Here is an 18,067-nt window from a genome sequence, read left to right on the forward strand (position 1 = left end):
CATGTGGTCCAAATAGAAAAATATTTAAATGAGGTTATTAATTCTCTTATACATATAATTGCAAAATAAGTTAGAAAAGAGGAATATGGCCAGGTGCAGTGGCTCACGCCTGTAATCCTAGCACTTCAGGAAGCTGAGCCACGCAGATCACCAGAGGTCAGGAGTTGGAGACTAACGTAGCCAACATGGAGAAACCCCATCTCTACTAAAAATACAAAATTAGCTGGGCATGGTGGCAGGCTCCTATAATTTCAGCTACTCGGGAGGCTGAGGCAAGAGAATCGCTTGAACCCGGGAGGTGGAGGTTGCAGTGAGCTGAGATCACGCCATTGCACTCCAGCCTGGGAGACGAGAGAAACGCTGTCTGGAAGAAAAAAAAAAGAAGGGAACCAACATCAATGTATTTCCTGTATAAGCACTGCAAGTGCATTGCTTCATCTGATCCCTTACACAGCCTGTGATGGAAGCTCTGTTCTCCCTAATTACCAAGGGTAAACTGAGGTTCAAGGAGGTTAGATAATTTGCCCAAGTCCACACTGCTAGATGCTGAGCTGAGACTCAAACCCAGATCTCTCATCTACTCTATACTGCCTCAGATTGGTAGGAAGGGTCAAGGAAGGCCCAAGGGTCCAGGTAGAAGGGAGCGGCAGGAGCAAAGATGTAGGTCTGGAATGAGAAGGATGCCTGTGAAGTTAGTAAATGGCCAGGCATCTGGCCTTCCATCCTCTAAGGAGGAGCAGAGGGTGGGACTTCCTAGGCCGCTCCATTCACTTTACAGGGTTGCAACAGTGTGGGGTGGGGCAGAGGTTCTGGGGTTCCTGGAAGGTGACTGAAGTCCATAAGCTTGGCACTGAGCCCAAGGCGTGGCTGGAACTAGCCGTGCCCCCTAGTGCTGGGATGGGAGAGCCATGGCTTGCAGGCTAGTTCCTGGAAGTCTAGCCACCGCCCCTCCCCACCAACACTGGTGCAGCCTAGCCCTGGCTCTTCTCCAGAATCAGGCTCTTTACCGGCTTCAGTTGGTCCCAAGCATCTCTCTACCAGAGTCTAGCCTCCAGATAGGGCATTAAGGCATTCTCAGTTCCTCAAGCCCTTGGGTCACTCTGGCCTCCAGGTATCTAAGCTTTCATCTATAAGAAACAGACTCATTTTTGTATTGACGCCTTTTTTTTTTGAAACTGAGTCTTGCCCGGTTACCCAGGCTGGGATGCAATGGCACGATCTCAGCTCACTGCAACCTCTGTTTCCCGGGTTCAAGTGATTCTCCTGCTTCCCGGGTAGCTGGAATTACAGCTACCATGCCCAGCTCATTTTTTAGTAGAGACAGGGCTTCACCATATTGGCCAAGCTGGTCTTGAATGCCTGACCTCCCACTGTGAGCCACTGTGCTCTGCCGTATTGATCCCATTTTATCTTCCTAACAACTTCACTAAGTGAGCATTCTCATCATTGTCTCTATTTTCAGGTGAGGAAATTAAGCTCAGAAAGGTTGGGTTGGCTAGGTGAGGTGGCTCACGCCTGTAATCCCTACACTTTGGGAGGCCAAGATGGGTGGATCACCTGAATTCAGGAGTTTGAAAGTAGCTTGGCCAACATAATGAAACCCTGTCTCTACTAAGAAAAATAGAAAAAATTAGCTGGGTGTGGTGGTGCGTGCCTGTAATTCCAGCTACTCGGGAGGTTGAGGCGGGAGAATTGCTTGAACCTGGGAGGCGGAGGTTGCAGTGAGCCGAGATTGTGCCACTGCACACCAGCATTGGCAACAAGAGCAAAACCCAATCTCAAAAAAAAAAGAAAAAAAAAGAAAAGTTGTGTTACCCAAGGCTACATAGCCAGTAAATGCCCAGACCCAACCCCATGTTTTTTCGTTTGTTTTTTTAGAAATGGGGTTTTGCTTTCACCCAGGCTAGAGTACAGTGGTTAGAGTATAGCTCTTTGTAACCTCAAACTCCTGGGTTCAAGTGATCCTTCTGCTTTAGCCGCACAAGTAGCTGGAACCTGGCACTACAGGTTTAAGCCACCACACTGGACACCAAGCCCAAGTCTTTTTTTTTTTTTTGAGACTCACTCTGTTGCCCAGTGGCACAACCTCCGCCTCCTGGGTTCAAGTGGTTCTCCTGCCTCAGCCTCACAAGTAGCTGGGACCACAGGCGTGTGGGACCAGAGGCGTATGCCACCACACCCAGCCAACTTTTTTTTTTTTTTTTTTTAAGACAGAATTTTACTCTTGGGCTGGGCGTGGTGGCTCACGCCTGTAATCCTAATACTTTGAGAGGCCGAAGTGGGTGGATCACCTGAGGTCAGGAGTTCAAAACCAGCCTGGCCATCATGGTGAAACCCCATCTTTAAAAAAAAAAATTAAAAAAAAGAATTTCACTCTTATTGTCCAGGCCGGAATGCAACGGCGCTATCTCAGCTCACTGCAACCTACACCTCCCGAGTTCAAGTGATTCCCCTGCTTCAGCCTCCCAAGTAGCTGGGATTTACAGGCATGCACCACCACACACAGCTAATTTTTTTTTGAGATGAGTCTTGCATTGTAGCCTAGGCTGTAGTGCAGTGTCGCTATCTCGGCTTACTGCAATCTCCACTTCCTGGGTTCAAGCAATTCTCATGCCTCAGTCTCTGGAGTAGCTGGGACTACAGCCATGTGCCACCATGCCCAGCTAATTTTTTTGTGTTTTTAGTAGAGACGGGGTTTCCCCATGTTGCCCAGGATGGTCTTGATCTGCCCTCATGATCCGCCCACCTCAGCCTCTCAAAGAGCTGGGATTACAGGCATGAGTTTTGCTCTTGTTGCCCAGGCTGGAGTGCAATGGTGCTATCTTGGCTCACTGCAACCTCTGCCTCCCAGGTTCAAGCGATTCTCCTGCCTCAGCCTCCTGAATAGCTGGAATTACAGGCGTGCACCACCACACCTGGCTAATTTTTGTATTTTTAGTAGAGATGGGGTTTTACCATGTTGGCCAGGCTGGTCTCGAACTTCTGACCTCAGATGATTCTCCCACTTCGGCCTCCCAAAGTGCTGGGATTACAGGCGTGAACCACCATGCCTGGCCCCCAGGTCTTTTAATTTAATTTAATTTTATTATTTATTTATTTATTTTTGAGACAGAGTCTTGCTCTGTCACCAAGGCTGGAGTGCAGTGGCAAGATCTCGGCTCCCTACAACCCCTGTCTTGAAGGTTCAAGCGATTCTCCTGCCTCAGCCTCCCAAGTAGCTGGGATTACAGGCTCATGCCACTACACCCGGCTAACTTTTATGTTTTTAGTGGAGATCAGATTTTACCATGTTGGCCAGACTGGTCTCGAACTCCTGACCTCAAGTGATTCTCCCACCGCAACCTTCCAAAATTCTGGGATTCTAGGCATGAGCCACTGTGCCCAGACGATTTTATTTTTTTGAGACAGGGTTTTGCTCTGTCACCCAGGCTGGAGTGCATTGGCACAGTCACAGCTTACTACGGCCTCAACCTTCTGGGCTCAAGCCATCTTTTTACCTCAGCCTCCTGAGTAGCTAGGACTACAAGTGCATGCCACCATGCCCAGCTAATTTTTTTTACTTTTTTGTAGAAACAGGGTTCCACTATGTTGCCCAGGCTGGTCTGGAACTCCTAGGCTCAAGTGATTCTCCTGCCTCAGCCTCCTAAAGTGCTGGGATTAGAGGTGTGAGTCACAGCACCCAGGCTGAAACCCAAGCCCAAGTGTTAAGAGTCAGATCTTCTATGCACCAGGAAATTACTTCTCTTTCTAGATTTAGAATTAAGCCCCACACCAACATGGTGAAACCCCCCCGTCTCACGTCTCTTAAGGCCTGCGCGGTGGCTCACGCCTGTAATCCCAGCACTTTGGGAGGCTGAGGCAGGTGGATCACGAGGTCAGGAGATCAAGACCATCCTGGCCAACATGGTGCAAGTAGGTCTCTACTAAAAATACAAAAATTAGCTGGGTGTAGTGGCTTGTGCCTGTAATCCCAACTACTTGGGAAGTTGAAGTAGGCGAATCGCTTGAACCTGGGAGGCGGAGGTTGCAGTGAGCCAAGATCAGGCCACTGCACTCCAGCCTGGCGACAGAGCAACACTCCACCTCAAAAATAAAATAAAATAATAAATAAAGTAGAATTAAGCCCCAGGGATGATTTCTTCTGGGCTATGCTAGACTTATCTATCAGCCTTCATCCATTTTGGTGTCAGTACTGGGCTCTGCTAAAGGGCATAACTCTTAGATGCCAGGGTCTGGGAACCGCATTCGTATCCAAATCCCTTGAAAACCCCAAACCCTTTTGGCCTGATAATGGGGTTCAGTCTCCCTTTAACTCCTGAGTCAATCCTCTAAAAATTTTTATCTGAGGAAAGAAACCTCCTCAAAGACTTTTCTTAATCCTATCCTTACCCAAATGGAACACAAGGAACAATGAGTAGATGCCTCAGGAAATCTGGTCCGCCATCTGAGCCTCGGTTTAGACCAGTGCCAGCCCCTACTTTAGTAAGAGGGGCCTCACTATTCCTTGGTCCCAGACCCCTCCACCACCTCCCCCAACCATCGGGGTAACCGCCTGGCTCTGCTGCCTAGGATAACGCCCAGCCCTCCCCTTGCCCCCTGTGGCTGCCTCCCCTTTCCGTCTGTTGAGAGAGGAAGCCAGGGGGTGGTGGGTGCAATCCTGCAGGGCACTGATAAAGGGCCAGCCCTGCCCCCGCCCTCTGGGGCCACTGCGGTCAGACCAGCAGGCAAGCAGGCAAGGCAGCCAGCTCCCTCTGGGACCCATGGCCCTCCCCTGGTTCCACCTCTACCCACCCCGCCCTTCTCGGGAAGCTGGTTGCATAACAGCGGGGTGTTTGGCAACATTGCTTGTGGCTTGACCTGCTGCCTGTGGTGGTGTACGCACACGTTATGGGGGTGAGGGTGGGGTGGGTTGACCAGGTGTGACAAGAAGTCAATCTTTTACGGGGTGGGTTAGCAGCATAGGTGTAGAATGATAAAATAGTAAAGATATGTGGCCATGTTCTTCTCCATATGGTATTCTGTCTCTACTACATTTGATGAAGTGAGAGAATCTTGAGGATAGGAAAATCTTAGACATACCTGCTTCACCAAGTCATAGGCACTATTCAATCCATTCAGGCTGGCTCCTAATGCTTTGCAATTTGTAAATCAAACAAAAGAGACTTCAGGTAGAAGGGTGTTTAGCCTGGATTTCAGGAATCTCAGAATAAGGGGCTAAAGGAACCACCCTTCCTTTGAGGGTTATAAAGGGTGTTCTGGAGCCAGGACACAGCCTGAGAACCACAGTGAAGTCCTCTTTCTCTGTAGGAGAGGAGTGAGGGTGAGATGGGAGAGACACCTCCACCTAGCCAGTCACCTTAGTGAAGGAAGGCTGTCTCTTCACTTAGGTCCCCCTACTTGACGATGTCTGTCCCCTCAAATAAGTAGAGATGACTTCAAACACTTCTATCAGTCCCTATTGTTTACAGGATAAAGTATACTCTCCCTAGAGTATACTCTAGTTGATTCTCAAGACACTGTATAATTTAGCCCTTGTCAAATTTTCCAGGATTATCTTCTACTACTTCCCATCCCATACCCCAACCTAGTAAACCCAAAGTATTCTCTGTATTTTATGCCTCCATGCCTTCACATATTCACTTGGAATACTCTCTTCCCCTTCTCTGCCTGGGAAATTCCTAGTTTTTCTCCACAATCTAGCTTAATTTTCACCTCCTCTGTAAAGCCTTCCTTGGATTTCACCAGGCAGAATTTATTTCCTCTTCTGTTCCACTGCACTTTATATACACCTTATTTTATTTTATTATTTAGATGGAGTCTCACTCTGTCACCCGGGCTGGAGTGCAGTGGCATGATCTTGGCTCACTGCAACCTCTGCCACCTGGGTTCAAGCAATTCTCCAGCCTCAGCCTCCTGAGTAGCTGGAATTACAGGCACATGCCACCACGCCTGGCTAATCATTTTGTATTTTTAGTAAAGAGGAGGTTTCACCGTGTTGATGAGGCTGGTCTCAAACTCCTGACCTCATGATCCACCTGCCTTGGCCTCCCAAAGTGCTGGGATTACAGGCATGAGCCACTGTACCTGGCATATGTATATATATAACACATTTATTAATGTAATTCCCTGACTAGACTTGACTGAAGATATAGACTGTCCGGCTCATCTTTGTGTTCCTGGGATGTATAATATAGTAGATACTCAATAAATATTTGTTGAATGAATGAATGATGAGCCTTGTGTTATCCATAATTGTATATGCAACACCAGTATCCTGAACTGATAATTCTCATTCAATAAATGTTGACTATCTGCAACCTGATATTATATAGTCAGCCACAAGTGAGACTGTTACCATTCTTCATCCCTCTGAGTGGCCCAAATAAGTATGCAAATGAGAGAATTGTATCTGAGAGCCTACATATGTGACCCAGATTCATGCCCGTCTCAAGAGACAGTGAACCCATGTGTAACATGCAGTGAAGTCATTGCATTGCCTGCTGTCCTACCTTGATCATGCATGTGCAGTCATGATTTACTGGAATAGGGATGGAATTCAAAGCATTTAACCATAGGTTTGGCTGGGCGTGGCAACTCATGCCTGTAATCCCAGCACATTGGGAGGCCCTGGTCGGCAGATCACAAGGTCAGGAGATGGAGATCAGCCTGGACAATATGGTGAAATCCCATCTCTACTAAAAATACAAAAAACTGGCTGGGTGCGGTGGCTCACACCTGTAATCCCAGCACTTTGGGAGGCCGAGGCAAGCGGATCATGATGTCAAGAGATCAAGACCATCCCAGCCAACATGGTGAAACCCCATCTCTACTAAAAATACAAAAATTATCTGGGCATGGTGCCACGAGCCTGTAGTCCCAGCTACTCAGGAGGCTGAGGCAGGAGAATTGCTTGAATCCGGGAGGCAGAGGTTGCAGTGAGCGGAGATTGCGCCACTGCACTCCAGCCTGGCTCCTGGTGACAGAGCAAGACTCCATCTCAAAATAATAATAATAATAATAATAATACAAAAAATTAGCCCAGTGTGGTGGTGCATGCCTGTAATCCCAGCTACTTGGGAAGTTGAGGCAGGAGAATCGCTTGAACCCAGGAGGCGGAGGTTGCAGTGAGCCAAGATCACGCATTGCACTCCAGCATATGTGACAAAGCTAAAGTCTGTCTCAAAAAAAATAAAGAAGAAGAAAGAAAAAAATTAGCCAGTTGTGGTACATGCCTGTAATCCCAGCTATTCAGAAGGCTGAGCCAGGAGAATCACTTGAACCTGGGAGGCGGAGGTTGCAGTAAGCTGAGATCTCACCTCTGCACTCCAGTCTGGGCGACAGAGCAAGACTCTGTCTCAAAACAACTACAACAAAAAGCCATAGGTTTGGCATGGGCATTGGCCAATTCCAGCACAAGCAGGCAGCACAGGAGGCTCCTTATGGGACCAGCATTGCCTCTTTACTTGCATGGTTGTGTTGCTGAGTTGCTGGGAATCTTGGAGGAGAACTGGGCTACTGGTGTAGTCGTGGGGGACACATAGAAGGCTCACAGCAACTGCCTTTTATCAACTAGGACAGAACATTCTCATTATTTTAACAGCAAATACAATCCTATTGGAGTGTGCTGGTTGAATGCCAGTCCTGCCCCAGAGTGGCACCTATCTGCTTCCCCAGTCTTCAGATGTTTCTAATTTAATTTGAACACAGTAAGAAGAAAAAATGTAAGCTGCAGATGTCAGAATTGAAGCTAGACATACAGAGCTGAAAGCCATTAAAAACTAGGAGGAAGAAAGACTCTTTTCTCATAGTATCTGGAGAAAGAGCTGTTTGACCTCTGGTTGTGCCGCTTTGGTTGTGTAGCTTGGAGGCAAAAGGATAAACAAGTGGGCTGGGTGAAGTGGCTCATGCCTGTAATCCCAGCACTTTGGGAGGCCAAAGCAGGAGGATTGCTTGAGCCCAGGAATTCAACACCAGCCAACAGAACATAGTGAGACACCACTTCTACCAAAAAGAAAAAGAAAAATTTGCTGGGCATGATGGTGCTGACCTACAGTCCCAGCTACTTGGGAGGCTGAGGTGGGAGGATTGCTTAAGCCTAGGAGGTTGAAATTGTAGTGAAACAAGCTCATGCCACTGCACTCCAGCCTGGGCAACAGAGTGAGCCTCTGGAAAAAAAGAGAGGGAAAAAAAGATGAATAAGGGTACTTACTGGCCTAAGGGAGCTGGATGCCATGTGGCTGGGGTGCTTTGCCTGGAAGAAAGGAGGACAAAGGGCACCTGGGGTCCCCTTTAAGGGAGGTGAATAATCTCCCTGCTGGGTGGCCCCCCACCTAACTCCCCTCACACACTAACAAAAACCTGGCCAAGAAAGAGGCCTTTGTCCTAGGACATCTGAGGCTGAGGGGGGAGGGGAGAAGGCTACAGGTGAAAGGACACATCAAAGCAGCCAGTGGCCCCTCCTCCTCCAAATAGTTCCCCTGCCCTTGTTCCCAGAGCCCAGGTTTTCCTTAAATGAAGGCTATGCCCTAAATGCTCACCTGCTTAGACAGCTGGGAAGCTAGACACCTGGTCCTTACCTCCAACTGCCTTCCACCTTGATATGACTCAGTTTCCCCATGCCTAAGAGAGCCATGGGGACAGCAGGCAACAACAGCCTGTATAAAATGTAAAGGTCATGTTCGAGTGGACCATCAGGTTAGAATTCATCATATGCGTGGAAGAAACGCAGACCTGGCGGGACTCCTGGGAGAGGCCTGGAGCCATGTGTGCCCCCGCTGGCCAGGAGCATGGTGGGGGCGGGGTGTGGGCAGAAACCACATCGGGCTCAAGTTTCCTCTCTTGGCCGAAAGGGGCAGGAGGAGAGGAGAGCCACGGGGAAAGGGGAGGGTTGGAGGCAGGACTGAGAACTCAAGCCGAGGGCTTCAGAGAGAAGGCTGGTGCCCCTGCTTGGGGCTCCCTGTGCTCAGCCTAAGCGTGAGCCTCCACACTCCGTGCTCAGCAATGGCCCGGGGGCGGGGCGCGGCCCTTGCAGATTCTCAAAGGTAGCCGGGATCCTCGTCCAGCAGTGTCAGCTCAGGCTCAGCCTCTCCAGAGACAACACCAGGAGCCTCGTCTTTCTCCTCACCCTGCTGGGACTCTGCCACAGGTGCCTGAAAGGTGGGATGGGTGGGGGGATTCCAGTGGGATTCTAGGGTCAGGCTGGAGGGTGAAGGAGGTGAGGAAGGAAAATCACCAACTTTCAGTATGTTCCTAGGAGACCTCAGACCTTTCTAGATTGCCCCTCGTTTAGCAGTTTGACATCTTTGGGAACTCCTGTAGGAGAAGACCTAAATGGTTTCCCAGGTGTTCTGGGATCCTTGGGGTAGAAGGCTGTGAATGTGGACCAGAGAGTAGTCTCCCGAGGCAAGGCAGCCCTGAGGAGCTGGGGAGTAGCCAGGAAATATCCTTCAACTGGTGGGCTGCCCTGGGGGAACCAACAGATTTCCAGGTATATGATGTCATCCTTTCCCCGACCCCATTCCATTCCTCTGCCCTGTCTAGCTAATTGAGAAGGTTTGGGGAAAGCTAAGGAGTTGGAAACACTGGATATCTGGACCTCTGAGAAGCGTCGCAAGGTTCAGGTGGTTGGATGGGTCGCCCCTGGGTTCTTGCCTGTCGTTGCTCTTTCTCTTCTCTGTGCCCAGGAGCAGTAGGTCAGCGGGACCTGGAGAGGGATGGAAGGCATCCCAACCCCAGCACAGTTGCTTCTAACTGGAACTCTTGGCTGCTTGGGAAATAGGGGCTTGCGAAGCAGTGGAAGAGAAGAGAGGAGATATCAGAACTGCTGGGGCTGGGATTCTCTAGACATTGGTACCAAAGGACTGAAGTTTGGGGTCCAGGGATGGAGTGACAGGATAGCAGAAACTTGTCCCCGTCTCCCTTGTTCTCACACATTTCTTTGAGTCATGCATGTTCCCAGAGCACTGAACTCACGATACTCAAATCTCTCGCCCTCCTTTTTTTCCCCATCATTCTCTGTCTCATCTCTGTGTGTCGCTCTCCCTTTGGGAGTTCTGGGGAGATCTTTCTAAACAGGTTGCTCACCTGCCAACCCAGACTCCAGGTTTTAATAATCCCTCCCTATCCTTTCAGTGCACCTATTGACACCTGGAGAGGTGAGATAGTCAAATAAGCCTTAGAAAAGGGATCCTGAGGCAAGCCTCCTCTCATCGTTCCCCCTTGTCAAGGAAGTGAAGAGCTCTGGGGCAGCGGCCAAGGCCAAATGCCCTCCTCTCTCCATCATCCTCTCCAAATGGTCCCCATTCTGTATTCCTTTTTTTCTTTTACTTCTTCTTCTTTTTCTTTTCTTTTTTTTTTTTTGTATTTTCTTTTCTTTTTTTCTGACTTGGCTCAGCACAGAATTTTTTTTTTTTTTTTGAGATGGAGTTTCGCTTTTGTTGCCCAGGCTGGAGTGCAAAGGCACAATCTCAGCTCACCGCAACCTCCGCCTCCCAGGTTCAAGCTATTTTTCTGCCTCAGCCTCCCGAGTAGCTGGGATTACAGGCATTCACCACCACAACTGGCTAATTTTTGTTTTGTTTGAGACACAGTTTCGCTCTTGTTACCCAGGCTGGAGTGCAATGGCGCGATCTCGGCTCACCGCAACCTCCACCTCCTGGGATCAGCAATTCTCCTGCCTCAGCATCCTGAGTAGCTGGGATTACAGGCACGCGCCACCATGCCCAGCTAATTTTTTTTGTATTTTTAGTAGAGACAGGCTTTCACCATGTTGACCAGGATGGTCTCGATCTCTTGACCTCGTGATCCACCCGCCTCGGCCTCCCAAAGTGCTGGGATTACAGGCTTGAGCCACCGTGCCCGGCCCAAATTTTTGTATTTTTAGTAGAGATGGTGTTTCACCATGTTGGTCAGGCTGGTCTCGAACTTTTGACCTCATGATCAACCCGCCTCAGCCTCCCAAAAGTGCTGGGATTACAGGCTTGAGCCACTGCACCCGGCCCCACTCTGTATTCCTAAGCATGAAGCTCCATATCATTCTGTTAGTACTTAGGCATTATGATAAAACTTTTTCTGGGTAGGACCACCAAGATAAGAGTAAGGAGGAGTGACAACCTCATTTCTACCTGATCCACAATGTTGGGGAGTAAGAGAAGGAACAGACAACCCAGTGGGAGTAAGATAGTCATGTGGCCTCAAAATGCAAGCTAAACTGTAAAGTAGGAGCTTCTTATTTTAAAAGCAAAAAAACACAGGGAAGCCCACTTCACTTTCCTAGTATCTCTCCAGTTTCTATACCTTCTATGGTGTTCTATTTCATCCAATTCTACCTCCCTGATCTGTCCCACTGCTTGCCAGCTCTCATGTCCTCTGAAAGGAAGGCTCTGGAGACCCAGAGGGACCTATGCCTGAGTGTCTTCTCTAGACACCCATCCTTGAGTGTCTAGAGAAAAGCATCCTGCCCCATGTGCCACCTGGTACAAACTTGCTACCGCACCCAAGAGCTTGCTGGTTGGATTGGATCCAGAGGTTCTTCTCCACTCCCTCTCCCCCAGTCTCCTTCTCCTCTTGCTCCTCTTCTTTTTTTTTTTTTTTTTTGTACTCTGTCACCCAGGCTGGAGTGTAGTGGCATTATCTTGAACCCACATCCTGGGTTCAAGCAATTCTCATGCCTCAGCCTCCTAAGGTGCCTGCCACCATACCCAGATAATTTTTGTATTTTCAGTAGAGATGAGGTTTTGCCATGTTGGCCAGGCTGGTCTCAAACTCCTGACCTCAGGTGATCCACCCATCTCAGCCTCCCAAAGTGCTGGGATTACAAGCACGAGCCACTGCACACAGCCACTGGGGCACTTTTAAAATGCTGATTCCTGGGTCTATGGTTTCTATTCAGTAGATTAGAAGTGGCTTTCAGGAATCTGTGTTTTTACATGTAGCTCAGGTGAATGTGGCACACAATGAAGTTTGTGACTCCCTGAGCTAGATGCAACGTAAGGCCTTTCACAGCAATTGGGTTCCTAGTCCTGTCTCCATTTAATAGAAGGGGCTGAGTGTGAAGCAATTTGCCCAAGGTTGTATATCTTTTTGTTTTTGAGACAGAGTTTTGCTCTTGCTCCCCAATGGTGTGATCTTGTAACCTCTGCCTCCCGGGTTCAAGTGATTCTCTTGCCTCAGCCTCCCCAGTAGCTGAGACTACAGGTTCATGTCACCATGCCTGGCTAATTTTGTATTTTTAGTAGAGATGGGGTTTCTCCATGTTGGTTAGGCTGGTCTTGAACTCCTGACCTCAGGTGATCCACCGACCTCAGCCTCATGTATCTTAAGTGCCAGAAAACCTAGGTCTCCTGCCTCCTAGGGCAGGATCTGTGTACTGCACCTTAGTGTCAGATCCAGGAAGATAAAAGGAGAGACAATGGGGGGTTGGGGTGAGTAAAGAACTATGAAGCAAGAGTTATTGTCTCTGCGCCCTAAACCCCTTCTCCATTCACTTTGCCTTTGGGCAATTTCCGCCAGAACCTGGGTGGAGGAGGGTGGAGTTCCGGTGTTGAAATGGCATCCTGGGCAGACATAAACACCCCACCCACTCTGCCCACTGGCAGAGTTGCCTACACCAACTCCCATCTATGGGGATACAATATAACAAGGGGATGGAGGCAAGGGCTAGGGGATACTCTTTCAAAAGGATCATTTGTAGTTCCTACTAATTTTGTAGTAAGTCAAAGAGCAGTTTCCATATTAAATTGCTGTGATGGGCCATCCTTGTGGTGAGCGGTCTAAGGTCATGCAATTTGAGGTCGTACAGTCCTATCCTCCGTTCTTTTTTTTAAAATTTTTTTTGTTTTTTTTGAGACGGAGTTTCGCTCTTGTTACCCAAGCTGGAGTGCAATGGCAAGATCTCAGCTCACCACAACCTCCACCTCCTGGGTTCAGGCAATTCTCCTGCCTCAGCCTCCTGAGTAGCTAGGATTACAGGCACGCGCCACCATGCCCAGCTAATTTTTTGTATTTTTAGTAGAGATGGGGTTTCACCATGTTAGCCAGGGTGGTCTCAAACTCCTGACCTCAGATGATCACCTGCCTCAGCCTCCCAAAGCTCTGGTATTACAGGCGTGAGCTACTGTGCTGCCTGGCCTCTTTTTTTTTTTTCTGAGACAGGGTCTTGCTCTGTCACCCAGGCTCGAATGTGGTGGCACAATCATGGCTCACAGCAGGCTTAATCTTTCAGGTTCAAATGATCCTTCCCCTTCAGTCTCTTGAGTAGCTGGGACCACAGACGTGTGCCACCATGCCTGGCTAATTTTTGCATTTTTAGTGGAGATGGGTTTTCACCATGTTCGCCAGGCTGATCTCAAACTCCTGGGCTTAAGCGATCCTCCCACCTCAGCCTCCCAAAATGCTTCCGCTCTCCTATGTTTCCTTTACCCTAGTCTGCTTCCCTTTACTTATATGTTAGGGTATGTCTGTGTGTGTGCAATATACACACAGTGTCTGACTCCAAGAGATCAGGAAGGCTCTGCCAAATCTACTTGGAATCTCTTGCTGAAGGCAGGGAAAACAGATTCGAGGAAAGTGGTGTTAGGGAATAGGGAGGTAGCATGAGGAGAGGGACTGACAGAGAAGATAAAGGCAGGGGAGAGGGTTTGCTGAGAATTCCAAGCAGAAAGGGACCTCCAAGGTCAACTTGTCCAACTCCCTGGTTTTACAAATGAGGAAACAGAGGCCCAGAGAAGTGAGACGGCTTGCCCAACATCACACTGCTGCTTTGTGGCAGAGCTACAACTAGAACCCAGGTCAAAAGACAAGGGACTGGAGGGGAGAGTGTATTCAAGGCTCTAAAGCGATATTGACAAGAAGGTGAAAGAGAGACTGACACTCCACAGAAAGAACTGACGAATGTAGATTTCCAACAGAGCTTTGGAGTATGGAGATACAGGGGCAGGATGGGAAGTGCCTAGAAGACATTATAGTTGAGTAGAGTCAGGTTCTAGACTTCATCCTGCTTTTATTTATCAGCTTCAGTCTCGGTGTCTGATGCACCTTTAGAATCTTTATGAAAACCAATCTTACAAACTAAGCTTGCAACACCCCAGTACAGTTCTTAACAAGTGCTTACTAAGTCTTTACTAAGGTTGTTATATTACCGCAGAAGAGGAAAGGCTTGTGGTTGTATGGGTTCGGGTGTGGACCAAATGACCCTGTGAGGACACAGGACCGAGGTCCAGTGTCTCCAGAGCCCATTCCTTCTGTGCCTCTCCTGCCTGCAGCTGATAAACCTCTTATCTGGCCTAGGCAGGGGAGCCCAGGGCCAGGATAGGAGGAGAGGGCAGAGCTGCTATCAGCCGCCAGGCCTGGGCCATATCTTGGAGAGGGGGAGGGGTTGTCTGCTTGACTCTTTCCACAACATGCTCTTGGGGATCCCCAAGCATATATTGTCATCATCTTGGAAAGAAAAGGGTGAGAACCTAACACTGAGGACAGAGGAGGAAAGGAGGGCACCCCTGATGCTGCCCTAGAAAATGGAAAAGAAAACATAGCAAAACAGAAAAGCAGAAGACCTGACTCTGCCCCTAGCCAGGAAAACAGTTTTAGGGGCTAAAAAGGAGGGGAAAGAGTGGGCATTTTTCCTGGAAAAAAGGTAAAGACCTCCTGTGCTGCCAAAGGAATTGATTGTGGCCGTAGTCAGCGAAGTGGAGATCACACCCCATTTTAAGGGATTGGTTGATGAGTCCAGCATGAGTGAGGGTGGGGAGGAAGAGGTCTCTCCTTCCAGGGAGAGGGATCCCTTCCAAGGAGGTAGCGCAAACTTGCTGACCCTAGCAGGTGTTGCTCTAGCACCTCTTTTCTTTGACACAGGATTCTAGAGCCATCTGGGCTTTGGGGGAACCTGGACCACACTCTGGCCCAGTAGGATGTCCCCGTGTCCTCCCCAGCAGAGCAGGAACAGAGTGATACAGCTGTGTACTTCAGAACTAGGAGAGATGGAACTGACTTGGCAGGAGATCATGTCCATCACCGAGCTGCAGGTGAGTAAGGAGGGGGAGGCAGGGGAGGGGTGTGTCAGAGAAGAGAGAAGCAGGGAGTTGGCCTGCACTGAAGCTGGGAGCAAGCAGGGATCAGGCTGGTAATGCTCCAGGCACTGGAAAAGGAAGGGCTGGGAAAGATCTGGATGGAAGGCACTGAGGAACATTGAGGAGTGGAAGAGCAGTGGTGAGGAGGGAAGGGTCTGATTGAGAGTGTAGGCTCTCTCAGCAGCCACATCTCTCTCTACACACTCCCACTCCTGCTCTCCCTCCCTTGCTCACCTTCTTCTCTTCTGACCTCTCTCTCTGATCCTGCCATCTTCTTCCCTCATTTCCTCCCCCTGCCCTTAGCAACTAGGCCGCTTTCCCCCAGGTAGCAGAGCAGTAGTTCAGGGGCCTCTGGAAGGGGAGTCGGACTATGCCAGGGTCCTCTCCTCCTGCTACTTGGACAAAGGGGTGTCTGTTGGCCTAACAATGATGCCTTTGTCCCCAGCTGGGCTAGAGCAGGGTTGCTCCCCTATGTGGGTTGGGGGCCTTGTTTCCAGCATGTTCTCTTCTTCTCGCTGCACCTGGGCAGGGACAGAGGGACTAAAGAGGAGAGGGCAGAGCTTGTGCTGGCTCCCCAAGGAGCTTCTTAGCCCCACGCCTGACCCCTTTTTCTGCCCTGCCACCATGCCTAGCACCCTCAGGATCTGCCCTAGGCACTCTTTCCACACAGCAGCTCCCTCTGCTGGGCATCCGGGGCATGGCCAGAATCTGAACTTGACCCTTCAACCCTAGATAACTGCAGCAGGAAAGGGTTCTGAGAGGTCATCTTGGAGAACAAGGCTTTGACTTCCTGAAGGAAATAAAGGAACATGAGCCATTTTAACCCAGTTAGAACTTCTCCAAGAAGGAGTGTTCATAATTGTTCCAATGTTAGTCTTTTCTGCAGTCCAACCTCAGTGACTTCCATTCTTGCCAAAGTTGCATTTTTCTTTTCTTTTCTTTTCTTTTTCTTTTTTTTGAGATGGAGTCTTGCTCTGTTGCCCAGGCTGGAGTACAGTGGCACCATGTTGGCTTACTTCAATCTCCACCTCCCGAGTTCAAGCAATTCTCCTGCCTCAGCCTCCCAAGTAGCTGGGATTACAGGCGTTCATCACCACACCCAGCTAATTTTTGTTTTTTTAGCAGAGACGGGGTTTCACCATGTTGGCCAGGCTGGTCTTGAACTCCTGACCTCAGGTAATCTGCTGCACTGGCCTCCCATAGTGCTAGGATTACAGGTGTGAGCTGCTGCACCCCATCTTAAACTGCATTTTTCTTGGAACAACTGTATCACAACTTTGCAAGTAGCTTCCAAAGATTTGTGGCAACTTTGTTTCCTTGTTACTATCTCACTGGGTCTTTCAGAAGAATTCAACTTGGTCCTTAGAGAGTGTTGGTTTCTCTTCCTTAGTCTATCTCCAAATCTCTTTGTGTCTTTCTTTACAGGGTCTAAATGCTCCAAGTGAGCCATCGTTTGAGCCCCAAGCCCCAGCCCCATACCTTGGACCTCCACCACCCACAGCTTACTGCCCCTGCTCAATCCACCCAGACGCTGGCTTCCCACTTCCTCCACCACCTTATGAACTCCCAGCATCCACATCCCATGTCCCAGATCCCCCATACTCCTATGGCAACATGGCTATACCAGTCTCCAAGCCACTGACCCTCTCAGGCCTGCTCAGTGAGCCGCTCCCAGACCCCTTAGCCCTCCTGGACATTGGGCTGCCAGCGGGACCACCTAAGCCCCAAGAAGACCCAGAATCCGACTCAGGATTATCCCTCAACTATAGCGATGCTGAATCCCTTGAGCTGGAGGGGACAGAGGCTGGTCGGCGGCGCAGCGAATATGTAGAGATGTACCCAGTGGAGTACCCCTACTCACTCATGCCCAACTCCTTGGCCCACTCCAACTATACCTTGCCAGCTGCTGAGACCCCCTCGGCCTTAGAGCCCTCCTCAGGCCCTGTGCGGGCTAAGCCCACTGCACGGGGGGAGGCAGGGAGTCGGGATGAACGTCGGGCCTTGGCCATGAAGATTCCTTTTCCTACAGACAAGATTGTCAACTTGCCGGTAGATGACTTTAATGAGCTATTGGCGAGGTACCCGCTGACAGAGAGCCAGCTGGCGCTAGTCCGGGACATCCGACGACGGGGCAAAAACAAGGTGGCAGCCCAGAACTGCCGCAAGAGGAAGCTGGAAACCATAGTGCAGCTGGAGCGGGAGCTGGAGCGGCTGAGCAATGAGCGGGAGCGGCTTCTCAGGGCCCGCGGGGAGGCCGACCGGACCCTGGAGGTCATGCGCCAACAGCTGACAGAGCTATATCGTGACATTTTCCAGCACCTTCGGGATGAATCAGGCAACAGCTACTCTCCTGAAGAGTATGCGCTGCAACAGGCTGCCGATGGGACCATCTTCCTGGTGCCCCGGGGGACCAAGATGGAGGCCACAGACTGAGCTGGCGCAGAGGGGTGGAACTGGTGATGGGGTTTTCTTCATTCCCTTCTGATAAAGGTACTCCCCAACCCTGAGAGCCAGAAAGAGCTGAGTTCTCTAGACCAGACGAGGATGACAATGGGAATGGGTGTTTAGAAGTTCCAAGGTGTGTTCAAAGAGGCTTGCCTTGAGGGAGGGCTGGAATCTGTCTTCCCTGACTCAGCTTCTCAGGTCTTCAGCCTCCACCTCTTGTCCAAGCTTTGGTCTATAAAGTGCGATACAGAAATAGCCTTTCACTGTGTCTTTCTTCTTGAGGGAGGGTGATGAAGCTGAGATCACTATCTGTTTGGGGTAGGGAGGGAATCTTACCAAGTTCATTTCGTTCCTCCCAGAGCTCTGTATGAGAGGTACACATAACATTTGGGCTTGAGCAGTTTGGGGATCTACCACCTTCATCCCCTTTTCAGAGTGAGGGGTCATGGATGATCGGGAGATCCCTGCACTCCCTGGTGGTGCTCTATTAGCGCTTGGAGAGCTGCCAAAACTGGCTAGACCCCATAGGCAAAGGTTCCTGATATTTAGATCTCTCT

At 49.7% G+C, this 18,067-nt stretch overlaps 1 protein-coding gene across 1 annotated transcript; it reads left to right on the forward strand.

Moving 5' to 3' along the window:
- The first annotated feature begins 8,903 nt into the window (after positions 1-8,903).
- NFE2 (nuclear factor, erythroid 2) lies at positions 8,904-17,763 on the forward strand. Its single transcript, XM_035256553.3, has 3 exons — positions 8,904-9,145; positions 14,851-15,020; positions 16,491-17,763. Exons 2-3 carry the CDS (start codon positions 14,907-14,909, stop codon positions 17,496-17,498), a joined length of 1,122 nt encoding a protein of 373 aa, XP_035112444.1. The 5' UTR covers positions 8,904-9,145; positions 14,851-14,906; the 3' UTR covers positions 17,499-17,763.
- The last annotated feature ends 304 nt before the right edge of the window (positions 17,764-18,067 follow it).

This window comes from Callithrix jacchus, chromosome 9 (genome assembly GCF_049354715.1).
Source record: "Callithrix jacchus isolate 240 chromosome 9, calJac240_pri, whole genome shotgun sequence".
NCBI classification, from domain to species: Eukaryota; Metazoa; Chordata; class Mammalia; order Primates; family Cebidae; genus Callithrix; species Callithrix jacchus.